The sequence below is a fragment of the Oncorhynchus masou genome, chromosome 33 (assembly GCF_036934945.1).
Source record: "Oncorhynchus masou masou isolate Uvic2021 chromosome 33, UVic_Omas_1.1, whole genome shotgun sequence".
NCBI lineage: Eukaryota > Metazoa > Chordata > Actinopteri > Salmoniformes > Salmonidae > Oncorhynchus > Oncorhynchus masou.
Window position 1 is genome coordinate 5,459,989 of NC_088244.1, and position 15,751 is coordinate 5,475,739.

At 44.8% G+C, this 15,751-nt stretch overlaps 1 protein-coding gene across 1 annotated transcript; it reads left to right on the plus strand.

Annotated features, from left to right (window-relative positions):
• Nucleotides 1-414: 414 nt before the first annotated feature.
• Nucleotides 415-15,113, plus strand: LOC135527711 (SPRY domain-containing SOCS box protein 1-like). The gene is made up of 2 exons (XM_064956225.1): nt 415-1,205; nt 12,370-15,113. Exons 1-2 carry the CDS (start codon nt 518-520, stop codon nt 12,495-12,497), a joined length of 816 nt encoding a protein of 271 aa, XP_064812297.1. The 5' UTR covers nt 415-517; the 3' UTR covers nt 12,498-15,113.
• The last annotated feature ends 638 nt before the right edge of the window (nt 15,114-15,751 follow it).

Sequence of the window (15,751 nt, forward strand, 5' to 3'; positions counted from 1 at the left end):
CCAGAGTGATTTACAATACATTGAGTCTGTAATTCCTGCATGTGGGAATTGAACCCACAACCTTGCTAACCTTACTAGCACCAGGCCCTTACTGACATTATAGTAATAGGGGAATAGGAAGTCAATGTAAGTTGTTGGTGTAATGATTCGTGTTCGATCTCTCTTCTCATCCATCTTCCCTTCCTACTGGCTCTTCTCCTCCTCATCCATCTCTCCTTTCTCCTCCTCATCTGTCTCTCCTTCTCCTCCTCATCCATCTCCCCTTCCTCCTCTCTCTTCTCCTCCTATTTCTTCCCAGGTGGGCTTGAACCAAGACCTGGCCTGATCCTGTTACCTGGCAACCAGTGACGGGGCACCAATCCTAGCCTCCTGATTGGCTGTGACAGAAGCAGGCTGTAGAGGTGGTGAGGAGGCTCACTCCCTTTTTTGTTTCTTCTTTGTTTTGAAGGGAGGGGGGGAGAGGAGCACTCGACAGGAGGAGGAGTGCTCTGTGGGCGCTCTAACTTCACAGAGGAACATGGGGCAGAGCGTTCCTGGAGGCATAAAGACTATTGACATGAGGGACCCAGCGTTCAGGCCTCTGGAGCTGGCAGCTCTGGACTATAACAAGCCCTCCAGGCTGGATCTGCTGCTGGACATGCCCCCTGCTGGACAGGAGGTCCAGATGCAGCACTCGTGGAACAACAACGACCGATCGCTCAACATCTTCGTCAAGGACGACAACAAACTGGTCTTCCATCGGCACCCCGTGGCTCAGAGCACGGATGCCATCCGGGCCTGTATCGGCTACACCCGGGGGCTACACATCTGGGAGATCAGCTGGGCCATGAGACAGCGGGGCACGCACGCCATCGTCGGTGTGGCGACGGGAGACGCGCCTCTTCATTCTGTAGGCTACACGACCCTGGTGGGTAATAACCACGAGTCCTGGGGCTGGGACCTGGGACGGAATAGACTTCACCACGATGGGAAGAATCAGCCCAGTAAGATGTACCCTGCGTTCCTGGAGCCAGATGAGACGTTTATAGTCCCCGATTCATTCCTGGTAGTGTTGGACATGGACGAGGGGACTCTGAGCTATATTGTGGACGGACAATACTTAGGGGTGGCTTTCAGAGGACTCAAGGGGAGGAAGCTGTACCCTGTCGTCAGTGCTGTGTGGGGGCACTGTGAAATACGAATCCGCTACATCAATGGACTCGATCGTAAGTAGTGCCTATAACAGAGCTCTTCAACCCTGTTCCTGGAGAGCTACCCTCCTGTAGGTTTAAACTCCAGCCCTGTTCTTGGAGAGCTACCCTCCTGTAGGTTTAAACTCCAACCTTGTTCCTGCTGTTCCTGGTCAGCTACCCTACTGTAGGTTTAAACAACAACCCTGTTCCTGGAGAGCTACCCTCCTCTAGGTTTAAACTCCAACCCTGTTCCTGGTCAGCTACCCTCCTGTGGGTTCACTCTAGCCCTGTTCCTGGTCAGCTACCCTCCTGTAGGTTTAAACACCAACCTTGTTCCTGGAGAGCTACCCTCCTATAGGTTCACTCCAGCCCTGTTCCTGGAGAGCTACCCTCCTATAGGTTCACTCCAGCCCTGTTCCTGGAGAGCTACCCTCCTATAGGTTCACTCCAGCCCTGTTCCTGGAAAGCTACCCTCCTATAGGTTTAAACTCCAGCCTCAGTTGTAACTAACCTGATTCAGTTAATCATCCAGTGAATGATGAGAATGAGGTGGACTAGATTTGGATTGGAAAGGAAACTAGTTTTTCATGAACAGGGTTGGAGTGCCCTGGTCTAATATATTTTCTAAACTGTAATTGTTCAGAGTTGGCTTTGGTCTCACATATGATTTGAGACTCTTCTTTTTTTCTAAACGCCATAGGAATCTACTATAGCCTTGTCTCACAGCCAGCTGTTGTCTTGGGTTCTTTGGAATGCGTAGAAATATTCTATGGAGAACAAACATGCCTCTCTGACATGCGTTAGGATAAGGAATCATGTTGGCTCTAGTTATGACACTTCTATATGTTCCAGTTGAAAAGATGAGTGCTGCTGCACGTGTTCCTAGCTATCACTTAATACTTCCTCCTCGGGAACTATAGCAACAGTGTCTGTCTGGACATTGGTATGTGGTTTGAATCTGGCAAATGTAACTTTTTCCCTCCACCAGTCAATGGCAGGTAAAATGAATCTACCAGACACCTTATCTATTTATTTTAACCAGAAAAATATTACACCGAAAATAACTGAATGAGCATTCTTTAATGTTTTTAAAAACAAGAAACTTCTTACTAGCAATACAGAATGTATTGCTCAATTACCTTCGTGACCTGAGTTTTTTTTAAATAATTAGTTAAAATAAGTAATTTTGATACAATAGTCAAACTGATAAACGGTTGTACAACTGAACATCAACAATCAACAAAGTTCCTTGCTCTGCCACAAAATACTGAGTGATACGGTTGATTTATTATTGGTTCAGGGCTCGACCACTGACATTTTTGATTTTTTTTTACAAGGAGTGCACAACTTCATATTTAGGAACACAAATAAATGTAGGATCACAATAAAATTGAGTGTTTTTAATGACAAAGTTTTTTTGGGGTGTGTTCCACGCTCAATGTAACCCCAAATATGAGTCATTAGGTGAGACCAAAGTGTTCACCTGCCCCCTTTAAGTTAACAGCACATTTTATTTTTTATATTTTACAATTATTTAACTAGGCAAGTCAGTTAAGAACAAATTCTTATTTTCAATGACGGCCTAGGAACAGTGGGTTAACTGCCTGTACAGGGGCAGAACGACAGATTTGTACCTCGTCAGCTCGGGGATTTGAACTTGCAACCTTCCGGTTACTAGTCCAAGTCCAGTTGCAGCAAACTCAAACTAATATTGAAAAACAACCTAGCATGTGAACAAAACAATGTAACTAGCCAATCACCACCAGGATAATGTCACACTTCACTAGCCTTTCAGGTCAACTCAACCAACTTCTACATTTGGGCTTTGGATTGGGGAGGGGGGGGGGTGGATTATAAACTGTTCTGTGTGATCACCCACCAACGGGCTGGTGAAATAGACATCTTACCCGCTAATGCCAAAATCCACCCTCATTTGGCAGGTGACTGGGTGTTCATTTCCCACCCTGGTTGTATGCTTCCTCCTAGGGAGCTTTAGGAGCAGTGTACGTCTGTCTGTATCAAATATATATATAAAGTCAAGAAATCTGTAATTAATTTTTTTTAAACGTTTTTTTTTCTTTTTTTTTTGCTGAGAAGATCTTAGTCGTAACAGTTTAGTCGCCAACTACTATATATTTAACAGTGGACCAAAGGAATTGACCAAGAGAACACACAGATCTGAGGTCAGGCTTCTCTGGTGCGTTCATGTTTTCAATTGTGTTTTTAATGGGGCCAACCTTTGAACATTCTGTTACACCCAAGTTAATTACATCAATAAACACTGAAATTGTGAGGACATCCCAAATGGCACTCTATTCCCTACATAGTGCACTACTTTAGACCAGGGCCAATAGGACTCTGTAGTAGTAGTGCACTACTTTAGACCAGGGCCAATAGGACTCTGTAGTAGTAGTGCACTACTTTAGACCAGGGCCAATAGGACTCTGTAGTAGTAGTGCACTACTTTAGACCAGGGCCAATAGGACTCTGTAGTAGTAGTGCACTACTTTAGACCAGGGCCAATAGGACTCTGTAGTAGTAGTAGTAGTGCACTATTTTAGACCACAGATTTGAGTACAACTTCGTGATGCAATGGACTTGGGTGTAACAGTACATTTCAAAGGTCGACCCCGTTTTAAAACACATTATTGCACATCAAGGTTACACCAGAGAACTGAGGATTTGTAGCCTGGACCCAGACCTTTGTTCTCTCTTGCCAGTTCCTATGGTCACTGTTAATGTGAAGGAGTTGGCAAGACAACACAAACAGATCTGGAACCAAGCTAGAACATACTACAGTTAGGCTAGCCTGGTCCCAGATCTGATAGTGTGGTCTTGCCTACTTCTATGATAAATGGCAAAAATCGATCTGGGACCAAGTTAGAGGCATCTACAGATTACACTGTTAGGCTAGCCTGGCCCCAGATCTATTTGTACTGTTTTCCCAAACTGTAGCCTGCCAATTCAGCAAGATAGCCTAAACAGATCTGGGACCAGGCTAGAGCCACTGATTACGACTACTATGTGAGCCAGTTGGGCACAACCTGATACTGTGCCATTGGCATTGTGATTAAATCTTCTTTTTTTTTTTATCTCGCTCTCTTCTATGCCCCAGATACAACAAATGTAATCGATTCACAAACCTGTTGATCACTTTGGTAGCATTTTCTGTAATAAGGAGTGTCAAGCGAATAGTCCCTTCAAGTTATTGATCTGACAACTAGAATAGTATACTGTAAAACCTGTATGTTTCCCAGGTCCAACGCGTTGCTGTTCAGTGTGCAACATGCAACAATCTCAATGATTTTTACTGAGATACAGTTCATATAAGGATATCAGTTCATTTTGAAATAAATGTATTCGGCCCAAATCTATACATTTCACATGACTGGGAAGCCGGGCGCACCCACTGGGGAAGCCGGGCGCACCCACTGGGGAAGCCGGGCGCACCCACTGGGGAAGCCGGGCGCACCCACCGGGACAGCCGGGCGCATCCACCGGGACAGCCGGGCGCACCCACCGGGGAAGCCGGGCGCACCCACCGGGGAAGCCGGGCGCACCCACCGGGGAAGCCGGGCGCACCCACCGGGGAAGCCGGGCGCACCCACCGGGGAAGCCGGGCGCACCCACCGGGGAAGCCGGGCGCACCCACCGGGGAAGCCGGGCGCACCCACCGGGGAAGCCGGGCGCACCCACCGGGGAAGCCGGGCGCACCCACCGGGGAAGCCGGGCGCACCCACCGGGGAAGCCGGGCGCACCCACCGGGGAAGCCGGGCGCACCCACCGGGGAAGCCGGGCGCACCCACCGGGAAGCCGGGCGCACCCACCGGGGAAGCCGGGCGCACCCACCGGGGAAGCCGGGCGCACCCACCGGGGAAGCCGGGCGCACCCACCGGGGAAGCCGGGCGCACCCACCGGGACAGCCGGGCGCACCCACCGGGGAAGCCGGGCGCACCCACCGGGACAGCCGGGCGCACCCACCGGGACAGCCGGGCGCACCCACCGGGACAGCCGGGCGCACCCACCGGGACAGCCGGGCGCACCCACCGGGGAAGCCGGGCGCACCCACCGGGGAAGCCGGGCGCACCCACCGGGGAAGCCGGGCGCACCCACCGGGGAAGCCGGGCGCACCCAGTCAGAATGCCTTTTTTTTCCCACAAAAGGGCTTTGTTACAGACATAAATACTCCTTCGATTCATCAGCTGTCCGGGTGGCTGGTCTCAGACGATCCCGCAGGTGAAGAAGCCGGATGTGGAGGTCCTGGGCTGATGTAGTTACACGTGGCCTGAAGGTTGTGAGGCCGGTTGAAAGTACTGCCAAATTCTCTTAAACGACGTTGGAAGCGGCTTATGGTAGAGAAATGAACATTAAATTCTCTGACAACAGCTCTGGTGAACGTTCCTGCAGTCAGCATGCCAATTACACGCTCCCTCAAATCTTGAGACATCAGTGGCATTGTGTTGTGTTACAAAACTGCACATTTTAGTGGCCTTTTATTCTCCCTGGCACAAGGTGCACCTGTGTAATGACCATGCTGTTTAATCAGCTTCTTGATATGACGCACCTGTCAGGTGGATAGATTCCCTTGGCAAAGGAAAAATGCTCAGTAACAGGGATGTAAACAAATTAGTGCACAAAATTTAAGAGAAAAGCTTTTTGTGCGTATAGAACATTTCAGGGATCTTTTATTTCAGCTTCTGAAACATGGGACCAACACTTTACATGTTGCATTTTATATTATGACTGTTTGACGTTTTGGTGTTTGGTAGGGTATTTTTTTTGGGCTGTTCGCACACATTCTTTACTTGAGGCAAGTTGAAGTTCGGTAACCGAAGTCGACGCCCCTTCATCTGTGATTGGTCAATGGTAGTACTAGTAGGAGTCAACTATGGATGCGATTCTTCAACCAAGTGTTTGTCAATGAGACGGCGACTAGTTGTAGTGTAATATTTGAAATATGTACTGGGCTGTCCTCACTACCCTCTGATATAGAGGTTCTGGATGTCAGGAAGCTTGGCCCCAGTGATGTACTGGGCTGTCCTCACTACCCTCTGATATACAGGTCCTGGATGGCAGGAAGCTTGGCCCCAGTGATGTACTGGGCTGTACTCACTACCCTCTGATATAGAGGTCCTGGATGTCAGGAAGCTGGGCCCCAGTGATGTACTGGGCTGTCCTCACTACCCTCTGTAGAGCCTTACGGATGCCATAACAGGCGGTGATGCAACTGGTCTCCTTAGGAGGAATAGGCGTTTGTCGTGGCCTCTTCATAACTGTCTTGGTATGTTTGGACCATGATAGTTCGTTGGTGATGTGGACACCAAGGAACTTAACTCTTGACCATGCATGTAGACAGACCGCAAGGGTTTCATGGTCAAGCAACATCAAATGCACCCCTGACAGGGGGCGGAGGCTAGGTCTGTGGACAGCGGCGTAAAGATCAGAGAGGGATGACTCAAGTAGTGGAGTAAACTAATAAAGCACGTTACACACGACCTATCATATTTAACAAACCAAACATTCAAATACTGGTATAGAAGGTAAAGTTAAACTCAAACCTGTCCGTGCTTCAATACCGGTATATCATAAAATACGGTATACCGCCCAGCCAATAGTTGAAGTACAAAAGGGAAAGTAAATAAATATGGGTTGTAATTTACAATGGTGTGTGTTCTTCTCTGGTTGCCCTTTTTCTTGTGGCAACAAGTCACAAATATTGCTGCTGTGATGTCACACTGGTGTTTCACACAATTTGTGTTGTAAAATGTCTTTTTTATTTGTGTGAGTGTAATCTGTGGGAAATGTCTCTCTGGCCGTACATTTGGCAGGAGGTTTGAAAGTTCAGCTTAATTTCCACCTCATTTTATGGTCAGTGTGCACTTAGCTTTTCTACTCTGAAGAGCCAGGTCTGCCTACAGCGGCCTTTCTCAATAGCAAGGCTATGCTCACTGAGTCTGTACATAGTCAAAGCTTTCCTTTGAATTTGGGTCAGTCACAGTGGTCAGGTATTCTGCCACTGTGTTCTCAGTTTAGGGCTAAATAGCATTCCAGTTTGCTCAGTTTTTTTTGTTAATTATTTTCAATGAGTCAAGTAATTATCTTTTTGTTTTCTCATGATTTTGTTTGGTCTAATTGTGCTGCTGTCCTGGGGCTCTGTAGGGTCTGTTTGTGTTTGTGAACAGAGCCCCAGGACCAGCTTGCTTAGGGGACTCTTCTCCAGGTTCATCTCTCTGTAGGTGACTGCTTTGTTATGAAAGGTTTGGGAATCGCTTCCTTTTAGGTGGTTGTAGAATTTAACATCTTTTTTCTGTGTTTTGATAATTGGTGTGTATCGGTCTAATTCTGCATTATTTGGTGTTTTTACGTTGTCCACAGAGGATGTTTTTGCAGAATTCTGTATGCAGTCTCAATTTGGTGTTTTGTCCAATTTTGTGAATTGTTGGTTGGTGAGTCAACTTACCTGGTTAAAAAAACAGTTGGGTTCTATAACTGATTTTGAAGTATTTAAAAATATATATATTTTTAGACGGATCCTAATTGGGAATTTGAATTTCTCAGATTAACTTTCACAAAGCTGTGAACCGTTTATCTGTGGTGCTGATGTTTAGGCCCAAGTACTGTAGATATAATTTTTTGTTTGCTCTAGGGCAAAGGTGTTGAGATGGACTTTTGTATTTGGGATCCTGGCAACAAGACCTATTTTCGAACACCATCATTTTTGTCTTACTGAGATTTACCGTCGGGGCCCCAAGTCTCTGATGGAATCTGTGCAGAAGATCGAGGTGCGACAATACATCCAGTCAGCGGCAGTCTTGTGGTGCGGAAGGAAGTATGAGCACCACCCAATCAGCGTACACCACTGTGCGCACACCCCTCGTTACTATGATAACTAGTGTAGCCATGTCAACAAATGGCTGCTTTCTGAACACACACACACATCCGATGTGGTCACTTTTAACTTGCTGTTTGGACAGTCAGTAATCCATTTACGAGTTTCAAGGTCTGCAGTGTGAATAAGAGATTTCCACACCAGGGGCAGGCTGCACCAGTTGGGCACGTAAATAAAACCGTTGGTCTTAAATGCTAGGTCGGGCGTAGCTACGTCCAACTTTAGGATCGAAATTGATACCTGTTGCACCAACCAAAAATAAAACTAGTTGTAATGTCCGGGCTTAAGCAATGGGCGTTCATTCATTAATTTCTGATGCATTGTCATGATGGTTGCTAGGCAGCGTCTGTTTTTATTTTTTTAACAAATCACTACTGGAAGTACATGTAGGAACATAAGTATGTGTGTGTATATATACTGCTCAAAAAAGTTAAGGGAACACTTAAACAACACAATGTAACTCCAAGTCAATCACACTTCTGTGAAATCAAACTGTCCACATAGGAAGCAACACTGACAATACATTTCACATGCTGTTGTGCAAATGGAACAGACAACAGGTGGAAATTATAGGCAATTAGCAAGACACCACCAATAAAGGAGTGGAACTGCAGGTGGTGACCACAGACCACTTCTCAGTTCCTATGCTTCCTGGCTGATGTTTTGGTCACTTTTGAATGCTGGCGGTGCATTCACTCTAGTTGTAGCATGAGACTGAGTCTACAACCCACACAAGTGGCTCAGGTATTGCAGCTCATCCGGGATGGCACATCAATGCGAGCTGTGGCAAGAAGGTTTGCTGTGTCTGTCAGCGTCGTGTCCAGAGCATGGAGGCGCTACCAGGAGACAGGCCAGTACATCAGGAGACGTGGAGGAGGCCGTAGGATGGCAACAACTCAGTAGCAGGACCGCTACCTCCGCCTTTGTGCAAGGAGGAGCAGGAGGAGCACTGCCAGAGCCCTGCACAATGACCTCCAGCAGGCCACAAATGTGCATGTGTCTGCTCAAATGGTCAGAAACAAGACTCCATGAGGGTGGTATGAGGGCCCGACGTCCACAGGTGGGGGTTGTGCTTACAGCCCAACACCGTGCAGGACGTTTGGCATTTGCCAGAGAACACCAAGATTGGCAAATTTGCCACTGGCGCCCTGTGCTCTTCACAGATGAAAGCAGGTTCACACTGAGCACATGTGACAGACGTGACCGAGTCTGGAGACGTCGTGGAGAACGTTCTGCTGCCTGCAACATCCTCCAGCATGACTGATTTGGCTGTGGGTCAGTCATGGTGTGAGGTGGCATTTCCTTGGGGGGCCTCCATGTGCTCGCCAGAGGTAGCCTGACTGTCATTAGGAACCGAGATGAGATCCTGAGACCATATGCTGGTGTGGTTGGCCCTGGGTTCCTCCTAATGCAAGACAATGCTGGACCTCATGTGGCTGGAGTGTCAGCAGTTCCTGCAAGAGGAAGGCATTGATGCTATGGACTGGCCTGCCCGTTCCCCAGACCTGAATCCAATTGAGCACATCTGGGACATCATGTCTCGCTCCATCCACCATCCTCCAGTGTGAACCTGCTTTCATCTGTTGCACCACAGACTGTCCAGGAGTTGGCGGATGCTTTAGTCCAGGTCTGGGAGGAGATCCCTCAGGAGACCATCCGCCACCTCATCAGGAGCAAGCCCAGGCGTTGTAGGGAGGTCATACAGGCACGTGGAGGCCACACACACTACTGAGCCTCATTTTGACTTGTTTTAAGGACATTACATCAAAGTTGGATCAGCCTGTAGTGTGGTTTTCCACTTTTAATTTTGAGTGTGACTCCAAATCCAGATCTCCATGGGTTGATAAATTTGATTTCCATCATTTTTGTGTGCTTTCTGTTGTCAGCACATTCAACTATGTAAAGAAAAAAGTATATTAAGAATATTTAAATATCAAAATTAAAATATATAAAAGAATATTTAATTCATTTAGATCTAGGATGTGTTATTTTAGTGTTCCCTTTATTTTTTTGAGCTGTGTGTGTGTGTGTGTGTGTGTGTGTGTGTGAAAGGACAATTGGGCTAGGGGGTACAATATCACATTAGAAGTTATTAATCTGTTACCGACCTTGTGGCAGTTCATGTCCCATCACCACCACTAAGCACTATTTCTCAACCACTACTGGATGGAACAATCATTACTGTGGAAATAAATATCACTGAATTATGAAAATATTGGAATTAAAAGTAGGCTAATGGCATTTATCATATTGTTGCTTACTGAAACTCCCCAAAGTCATCTAACCATTTTAAATACTTTATTAAAGTAATAGCTGTGTGTGGTCAACTATAATTTCAGCACCGTTACGATTGAGACAGTGTTATCGCGCTGCTATGTGACAAGTTTGTGGACTCAATAAATCAATCAATCCGATTAGTTTTCGCAGACACTCTGTTTAAAAAATGTGTGTATATATATATATATTTATTTATTTATTTATAATTAGGCTGGGAAAATGTTAGCCAAATTGAGGTTTGTTCACGACGATAATAATCTTTAGTCTAATTAATCTAACAGAACATTTAACTAGCATGTTTTGTAGCTTAGTATAACAGGTGGGTTATTTTGCTCTTCTCTTGCGAAGTAGCCTTCGCCTTATTCTGGCTAAAAGCCCTTGACTGATAATCAATCAATGTGATTTTGTTTCTCTGCATATTCGGTTATTTGATATCTGGCTGGGAAGCTCATGTATTACTTTGCTAATATCTGTTCTGACACATCTAGCATGCTATAATTAACCGATAAGGCACCTCGGGGGTTTGTGATATATAGCCAATATACCACGGCTAAGTACGGTTCTTAGGCACGATGCTTTGAGTCCTTAGCCGTGGTATATCATCCATATACCACAAACCTCAGAGGTACCTTTTATTGCTATTATAAACTGGTTACCAACTAAATTAGCGCAGTAAAAATAATTGATATACCAAGGCTCTCAGCCAATCAGCATTCAGGGCTCGAACCACCCACTTTATAACGTAGCATAAATAAAGTGTGTTATTTTGGTATTTACTCGCACATAGGCAACTCGAATCCCACGGAGGTTGTGAGATATGAACACGAGACTTCCCATTTAAAAAAAAAAATGAATATATTTTTAAATTTTAGTTTCTAAATTGGTCAAGCTCAGTCAAATTGATTATTTATAAACAAGCATTTTCAGGTCTTGCCATAGGTTTTCAAGTAGATTTAAGTCAAAACTGTAACTCGGCCACTCAGGAGCATTTGCTGTCTTCTTGGTAAGCTACTCCAGTGTAGATATGTCCTTCTGTTTTAGGTTATTGTCCTGCTGAAAGGTGAATTCATCTCCCCGTATCTGGTGGAAAACAGACTGAACCAGGTGTTCCTCTAGAATTTTGCCTGTGCTTAGTTCCATTATTTATTTTTATCCTAAAAATTTATGAAAAACTCCCCAGTCCTTGACGATTACAAGCATACCCATAACATGATGCAACCACCACTGCACTTGTGAATGTGACATTAAAACTATACTTGAAAATAAGTAATAAACATAACACTTTGTAATCAAGAAAAAAGTTTATTGCTTTGCCACATTTTTTGCAGTTTTACTTTAGTGCCTTGTTGAAAACAGGATGGATGTTTTGGAATATTTGTATTCTGTACAGGCCTCCTTCTTTTCACTCTGTCAATTAGGTTAGTGTTGTGGAGTAACTACAGTGTTGTTGATCCATCCTCAGTTTTCTCCTCTATCACAGCCATTCAACTCTGTAACTGTTTTAAAGTCACCATTGGCCTCATGGTGAAATCCCTGAAGTGTCCTTCCTCTCCGGCAACTGAGTTAGGATGGAAGTCTGTATCTTTGTAGTGACTGGGTGTGTTGATACACCATCCAAAGTGTGTGTAACAAATAACAATGCTCAAAGGGATATTTCATTATTGCACACAGCGAGTCCAAGTCCATGAAGCTTGTGACTTGTCAAGCAAATTTTGGCTCCTGAACTTATTTAGGCCATAACAAAGGGGTTGAATACTTATTGAGTCAAGACATTTCAGCTTTTCATTTTTAATTCATTTGTAAACATTTCAGAATAATAATTCCACTTTGACATTATGGGGTATTGTCTATAGGCAGGCCAGTGACAAAATAAATTAAACCCATTTTAAATGCAGGCTGTGACACAACAAAATGTGGAAAAAGTTGAGGGGTGTGACTGCTCTGTCTGTCTCGCTCTCTATTTAAGTTAAACTAAAATGTAGATGTCTATTTTGCTGTGCTGTACTCTAAATATCTCTCTTCCCTCCCCAGCTGAGCCTCTCCCTCTGATGGACCTGTGTCGGCGCTCCGTGAGGGTAGCTCTGGGCAGAGAACGACTGAGTGAGATCCATGGTCTGCCTCTACCAGCCTCTCTCAAGAATTACCTGCTCTACCAATGACCCCCTCAGCACAACATAGAGAACATATCTTAGATCCGTGGACTGCCCCGTCTGTTGCCTCAATACATACACAGAACATGTCTCTCTCTCTCTCCTCTGACTGCCCTGTCTGTTGTCTCAATACATACACAGAACATGTCTCTCTCTCTCCTCTGACTGCCCCGTCTGTTGCCTCAATACATACACAGAACATGTCTCTCTCTCTCCTCTGACTGCCCTGTCTGTTGTCTCAATACATACAGAAAACATCTCTCTCTCTCCTCTGACTGCCCTGTCTGTTGTCTCAATACATACAGAAAACATCTCTCTCTCTCCTCTGACTGCCCTGTCTGTTGTCTCAATACATACAGAAAACATCTCTCTCTCTCCTCTGACTGCCCTGTCTGTTGTCTCAATACATACAGAAAACATCTCTCTCTCTCCTCTGACTGCCCTGTCTGTTGCCTCAATACATACAGAAAACATCTCTCTCTCTCCTCTGACTGCCCTGTCTGTTGTCTCAATACATACAGAAAACATCTCTCTCTCTCCTCTGACTGCCCTGTCTGTTGTCTCAATACATACAGAAAACATCTCTCTCTCTCCTCTGACTGCCCTGTCTGTTGTCTCAATACATACAGAAAACATCTCTCTCTCTCCTCTGACTGCCCTGTCTGTTGTCTCAATACATACACACAGAACATGTCTCTCTCTCCTCTGACTGCCCTGTCTGTTGTCTCAATACATACACACAGAACATGTCTCTCTCTCTCTCTCTCTCCTCTGACTGCCCTGTCTGTTGTCTCAATACATACACAGAACATGTCTCTCTCTCTCCTCTGACTGCCCCGTCTGTTGTCTCAATACATACAGAAAACATGTCTCTCCCTCGCTCTGTCTGTCTCTGGGATTTTCCCCCTCAGAAGGGTAGCTCAACCAGTTCAACAACTCAACACATCACTCCAGCCTCTCGGTTCGAGCTCTGACTCATCCTTCCCAGCCCTCAGGGTTGGTTTGTACCAATCACACCACAGAGTGAGAAGAACATCATTGTGTGATGCCTGGAGTGTTCAGGAAGCCGTAGAGACCATGATTGGTAATGGGTCAAGTCTTTTACTTCTATAATCCTGTTTATGATGGTTTACTTCAACCGTGTACTGGGATATCCACGTCGATGACATGCATGACATGCAGAGGGCTTTATGCGTATCTTTGCTGGTCCTGAGGGCTTTGAGATGACTGCCATAGTGGTACTACAATATGTCTTGTCTGTCTGTGTGTTGAAGTGCAATGAGTTTAAGTGGTACCGTCAGTCTGTTGTGATCGCAACACCTCCTTAATAGTGATTTTCGACTTTGTCTCTCCTTTTCTGTTTTGTTGTCTTAAATGAAAATTCAATCAAGTGATTGCTGTCTGACCATGTCCTGTTGGTAAATAGTTGGTTTGTTGTGTTGGAGTCCAACCCCCCCTTCAGTTTGTGAAGGGGTTTTGTTGCATGTTGAAAACTATTTGTAAACATTTTCCAAGCACAAGGTGGTGCCATTTCTCATCTTCACTTGTTCCTCCTCTTTTAGTAGTCCATCAGGAAATGGTACTCCTTTTTATATACTTGAGAGATTTCATGAGATTTCCTTGGAAGGTTTTTAATAAAGTTAGTTAGTGCTCACCTTCCTCACACTCTCCAGTAGATGATGGTTGATCTCAGCCCAGACTGTGTGTGCCTGGTGATGGCCATGCACTGACCACCTGCCATATTATTGTGGTGTGTGATATATATATACCACACAACACTGGCCACCTGTTACTAAGGCGGTGATACAACTCCATTACTCCTGGAAACATCAGCACCGCAGTTTGTCCTTCAAGGTGACCGTACACCTACCCCCAACCTTTTAAAGGGACAGTTCACCCAAATTACCCCCCCCCCCCCCCCCACCATGATAGTATAAGCTGTCTGGACAAGGACGGAGTACAATCCAAGCTTTGGGTTCGTTTACCTAGAATCCCGTTATCCATAGACCTGCTTTCAGGGTAAAAAAAAAAAAAGTATCGTTTTATTTGGGTGAAGTGTGCCTTTAACTCTGCTCTGCTGCGCTATCAGGTTTTCTCCCTGCAATATTTGAAGCACCTGTTAAATGTACCGATGTCCCCAGCAGATTTTTATTGAAGAGCTTTATATATATGAATGATGACATCGCTGTGAGAATTTCTAACATGTACTAGCAGACTGTTTTGTCATTGGTCGCCAAGCCATTCACTGTACAATGTCCGTGGCCAATAGTCTTTCTCTCTGCTTTGGACCCATGGACTCTTTCATGTGTGTCAAGGACTTGTTTGCGTATAATGGATGGTTAGGTAATTCTGACATGTGTGGGGATGTCATTGGAAGGTGTGGGGTCTTTTTTTTTTTTTTACTATTGTTTTGTTTTAGTTGGAAAGCATATGTTCAAACGGTACTCTGTATAGTGGTCTACCTTTTTTTTAAATGGGCGGATGTAGTCGGCGATGTGCTTGACTGCCTCGATCATGTTTTTTTCCGATTTTTTTTTTTTTTAAACATTTTTTTTATTTTTTTAGTTTGCTCATTTTATTTTTCTTTATGTAGTAACTTCCATAATAAAACTTTATTTCAAATTATATTTTGTGTTGTGCTGTCAAGTGACTGTTGTGTATAATTTCATGGAGTCCTCAAAGTATTGACAAGGTAATAGAACCAAGTGGGTGGGTGTTTTTTTTAAAGTATTTATTTATTTATTTTTTTGTGTGTAAAGTTTGAAATATGGTAAACATTTGAAACTCAACTGTCGCTTCCAATAATCATGGGGTTTGATTCCCGCTGGGGCCACCCACACGAAAAATATGCACTCACTTTGGATAAAGACGTCTGATTTAGTAGGAAATGGGAGCTCTGCCAGGTTCTTCCTTATCTAGTCGTCAGGGGGATACCAAAGAGCAGATTACTGGCCTTCTAGCACCAACTACCTGTATGAATGTTCAGCCGAATCTCTTTCTAAAACATTTCACTCCAAGCGACTTAGCACTGTGTGATCATAAAGACCATATCAAAACAGATTTTCGCTCAAGATAATTCTGCAGTGTTGCCTCTTGCATCAAAAAAACAAACTGACTGTCCACTACTTTTCTATAAGTCAACATACCTGTTTTTTTTTTATGTCTCCCTGGGTATAAAAAAATAAAGATATTTCTCATTGTTCATAATATGATTCGATATCCTTTATGACACCAGACATATTTGTATAATATTAAGTGAATTG